General features: G+C 46.9%; 1 protein-coding gene across 1 annotated transcript; it reads right to left on the bottom strand.

Annotated features, from left to right (window-relative positions):
- Window positions 1-1,034: 1,034 nt before the first annotated feature.
- Window positions 1,035-3,449, bottom strand: LOC147904349 (multicopper oxidase LPR1-like). Its single transcript, XM_087394132.1, has 3 exons — window positions 3,242-3,449; window positions 2,774-2,860; window positions 1,035-2,654 (listed from the first exon to the last, which is right to left on the bottom strand). Exons 1-3 carry the CDS (start codon window positions 3,431-3,433, stop codon window positions 1,140-1,142), a joined length of 1,794 nt encoding a protein of 597 aa, XP_087250258.1. The 5' UTR covers window positions 3,434-3,449; the 3' UTR covers window positions 1,035-1,139.
- Window positions 3,450-4,664: the final 1,215 nt, after the last annotated feature.

Raw genomic sequence — 4,664 nt, 5'->3', positions numbered from 1 at the left:
CTGATTTGGGTGGCTAGGGTGTGTCAAACTCTGCCACGTGTCCAGCCTCTAGTCGTGGCTTGCTCTACAAGCTCTCAGTCCCGTCTGCGCCACGCCACGTGCTGCCATGTCATTTCGATTGCGTGTTTGTGTGCCATGTCATGTTACTGCCGCACTGCACTGCACCATGTGTTGTGTCCCGCACCATGTGATGCATTTACACCCGCCTCCATCCTTGTGTACCGCGCCACATCGTGGCTTCCTAGTCTGAGTAGCCACTGCATGGCCACCTATCGCAAGCAGTGTGCTTCTGAAGTCTTCTGCGCATGGCACCGCCACGTCTCAGCATCCTGCTATCACCTCTACCCTCTGGAAGTGCATTTACTTTTGTCCCCTCGAAGTTTGCACTGTTGGATGAGCGTTGGATCAACTGTAGGGCCCGGGCTTCTATCCGAAAGACTCCTCAGACCATTGGATTCATAGTCTACCTCTCCCTCTATTCGCGCGGCAGTCACTGTTGTTTTGCCATGTGGACTCTGTTTGTGCTCCCTCGCGCCACATGTCACAGTGCGGTCTCCTTTCTCTCCATTCCCGAACCCCCTCCTCCCCTTCCCGAACTTCCTACGAGCCTCCACCCTACTCTCTCCAAAGAAGAGTATTCAAGAGTTAGGACTTTTCCTAGTTCTTCTCATTTGGAACTAGGAAAAGTCCTTTTTTTTCCTATATGGTGAACAACTAGAATTCCTTTCGAGTTCCTTTATGGGAAAAACACAAAAGTTGATATAGGGAGTTCCTCTATAGGGAAAAAAATGACTGTCGAAAAAAGTGCCTGCGTAGGAAACGTGACATCCAAGATCTTGGGTTGTTTTCCTAGGTCGGCATCTAGAAAGTGTTTACTTTTTCCTAGTTAAGAGTTTTCCTAGTTTTTCTCATTTGGAACTACTAAAAGTTTTTTTTTTTCCTATGTAGAGAATGGTTAGAACTTTACAATAAACCTATCTTCTTATTTCATTTTATAAATTCAGACATCTTTGGGAAAATAGCATTGTGGGCCATAAAATTAAAAGTTGAGCTCACCTTCAGCAGAGTGTAAAGGTTTTCTCAGTGGGAAATATTGTTTCTAAATGTTTGGGGAATGGCAACTGACACATATTCTAGCTCTATAAAGCTACCTGCCCGAAACTAGTTTGTGCATTTGTAGAACCAGCTTTGCTAGAGCTTACGATCATCTGCGCAGAACGAGAGCCGGAGTTCCGAACGATTTTGAATGGCCTCATCATCACATTGTCCTCGTGATCTACTATGTGGCAATGCCACACATACCCAGGCCCTTGCGTCGGATCAAATCCAAAATTGGATCCGTTCCGCTTGCTGAATCGTATCAGCACGCGAGTAATTGTGCTCGGCCATGTTATCACTGTGTCTTTCCACCCTTTTTGATACGTATATGGCTCCTGTGGAGCTTCTGTGAAGCAGGTTCCCTCTTCTGTGTAATCCAAATCGAGCGAACAAGTGCCGTTTTCTAGAGCTAAGTTTGAAAATTCTTGCTGATTCAGCACCTGAAAGTCTGTGAGATGTATGTGTACAGGATGAGCGTTGATCCTCAGGTTCATCAACTCCCAAATCTCTGTATCGCCTTCCGTTGGTGTTTGCACCACTGGATCTTCCCATGTTTTGTTGTCCAGCGTGAATTGTAATGGAAGATGATTGGAATCGTCGTACTCTACGACGCTCAGCATTCTTGTGAGCACGGAATCGCTCTCCAACAGTGGCTTTTCTGGTTCCGCAAGTGATGAGAGATCGACGGGGAGGTCGACGATTCCGTCAGGAGTGCCATCCTCATCCACCACGATGAACTCCATGACTGCGAAAGTCCCGGGCGGGCTGAGAGAGATGTCTCCGCTGGGGAAGGGTGTCGGACCCGTGTTGTTGAGTACCACGCTGCTACCATTTCGCAGTCCCGAGAAATCGATGATCAGGTCTACTCTTTCTGCAGGCCCCATGGTTATGGTGGTGAGATTCCAAACGTCGTGCAGAAACCCTCCGTCTGTGCCAATCTGGTAGAATCGGAGAGCCCAATTGCTCAGCGTGAGGATCAAGAAGCGAGCACTGCAGCCATTGAGCACCCGAAAGCGGTACGAGCGAGGAAACACCTTCAGGTAAGGCCACACCTTCCCATTCACCAGAATGGTGTCGCCGTAATACTCCGGGCACCACTGCGCATGAACATCGGGAAGAATCCCAATGTTAGGAAAGTTGATCGATCCATTTTCGTAAAACTGTCGATCTTGGATGACCAGAGGAATCCCGACGGGAAAATTTGCTGCTTCTTCGACCTCCGATCTGATGATGTAGAGGCCCGCTAATCCGGCGGCAACGTTGAGGCGAGTCAAGCCCAGCGCGTGGTCGTGATACCACAGCATTGCCGCGGCCTGTTCGTTAATGTAGGTGTAGTTTTGTCCGAAATAAGTCGGGCCTGTCTCTCCCCACGCGGTGAACCACGCCTCAGGGTGGCCGTCATAGAAGCTCTGAACCTCTGCTCCATGGAGGTGAGTAACCGTAGGAACTCCTCGCGATGGCTTCGCCCTCTTAATCGAATCATCCACGGGCAAGAAGTGCTGCTCATCCGGGATGTGGTTTTCCCACCGGATTTTCGCCTCCACATGCTGTTTGGCCTGCGACACACAGCGCAAAATTCCTAGTGGAAAGAGGATTTTTCGAAGCTCATCACTTGAAAACTACATCGCAAACTGGCATCATGTTGGCCAAGGAATGACGCTGCAGCATAAATTACCAGCAGAGTTGGACCCGGATACGTCGCCGAGTCCTCGCTTGTCCCGAAAGCATACAATGTTGTGCTGGGGAGGTCGCGATGAAGCTTCTGCAAGCACGAGATTTTGTTCAGCAGAGAGATCGACATTAGCACATCGCTTCTGCTACTGCGATAGGATCATCATACTAATGCAGCTTTGTTCAGGATGAACATCCATGCAGCTTCGTCGAGACCGATTCTCTCCATGTACTATACGTTCTGCGACTTTGGCAGGCATGGACGACAACAATTTCCTGCGTCTAGCAACACATTTATTCTTTGCGCTGAACAATTTATTGCGTTTACTAGCGACACATTCTTTGCAACGCAGATCCGGCTGTCCGCAATTCGACGCACGTGGAATTAAACGGTAGCAGGCCGGCATGGATTTATAGCAACAGTACTCGGAACACCAAAGGCGAATATGGCCAGATCCAAGACATACTTTACCTGGGTGATTTTGTACGATCCAAGGGTGAGCGATTCGCCGAGGGAGATGTGGAGAGAGGAAGGAATGGGGAGGGGATCGACGAACTGCGGGAGGGTGGGACTGGGGTCAAGCTCCTGGCAAACGGAATCGGAAGACTCTACGGGACACAGAAGGACGATGAAGGGGATGAGGAGGAGGGGAGCATATTCCATGGCGGAAGATGTGAAAATTGTCTGCACGCATATGCAATGCAATGCAATGCAAAGCAAAGCAAAGCGGGGCTCGCGAGGTGTTCATAGAAGAAGACACGGGGGTCGCATTTTCCATGCACGGACTATCCTCTGCATGCTCACACAAATAAATACTCCCTCCGTACTTCAAACAAAAGATTTTGTGAATTTTGACGGGGAATTTTTAAGAATTTAATTAAGTTGAATTGCCATTCATCTTATTTTTTATAGCACACCACCACTATAATTGCATTTTGTTGTTGTTTGTCCAAATGTAGTCTATTGTTGTTAGATTTATTGTAGTTGGTGTTGTTGTAATTTTTTGCAAACCATATGTTGACATGAGTTGTGGAATGGTTGCATTTGTAGCCGTTGTGATTTGGTAATTTTGGTTGATGACTACATTATGCTTCGGTGTCTAGATGGTTCCTTCTTCAGACACAGAGTCAAGATTGCAGGGAGACAGGATCAATGTAGGATTTGCAGCACCCTTGGGCACTTTGCCAAAGATTGCCCAAGGAAAAAGAAAAGACCAAAAAGATCCACAAGTGCGCTAACAATGTAGGTAGCTGTTGGTGGTGGCAGTATATGAAGCATTCCTTGCAGTAGTTTTGAAAGCATGTTGTGTTTTCCATTGGGCACTTTGTATGCATTGATAATTGCAATCTCTTGTTGTGTTTACGTGATTAACATTACGAGTAAGCATTCACAACCTTCCTCGTGTACGCTAATTTGTTTTGTTTTTTGGAGATCTTTTTTGTAGTAAGTGGCCAATCCTCAGCCTTGTGTTGTTGCAGTGTTGTGAAAGTTGGACAATGGCGATATTAGTAGATCTTCTATGTGTGTTTCTTGCAAGCATAGGACCTTTGCCACCATTATGCTTCTTGAGCTTTCCAATTCTGGATGTTCGCTCTCAATGACCGTGTATTTAGGCTTTGCAAAGTGTATTTGCTCCTGAAGCTTGCCTTGCCGAAGTCTTTTTGGTCGAACGTCTAGGCACATTTTGTTTGTAGTCTGTTGGTTTCTTGCTGAACTTGTTGGTCAACTTTTAAGTGTTTTTGTTCTAGCTTTGATAAAAAATAAAGCTTTGCTAGATCACGGACTCTAGATATCGCGATGTAAACTAGTCCCTAATTATTTATTCTAGTCGGATCAACAGCAAGTGACTCTAGTGTCAAGCCTTGCAAACGGTGTATTGTTCTTGATGTCACTA

Source organism: Dipteris shenzhenensis, chromosome 2 (genome assembly GCF_047967505.1).
Source record: "Dipteris shenzhenensis isolate YYH24624 ecotype China chromosome 2, Dip_SZ_1.0, whole genome shotgun sequence".
Taxonomy (NCBI): domain Eukaryota; kingdom Viridiplantae; phylum Streptophyta; class Polypodiopsida; order Gleicheniales; family Dipteridaceae; genus Dipteris; species Dipteris shenzhenensis.
Note: the sequence above shows the minus strand (reverse complement) of the source record. Positions and strands in the feature narration are given on the sequence as shown.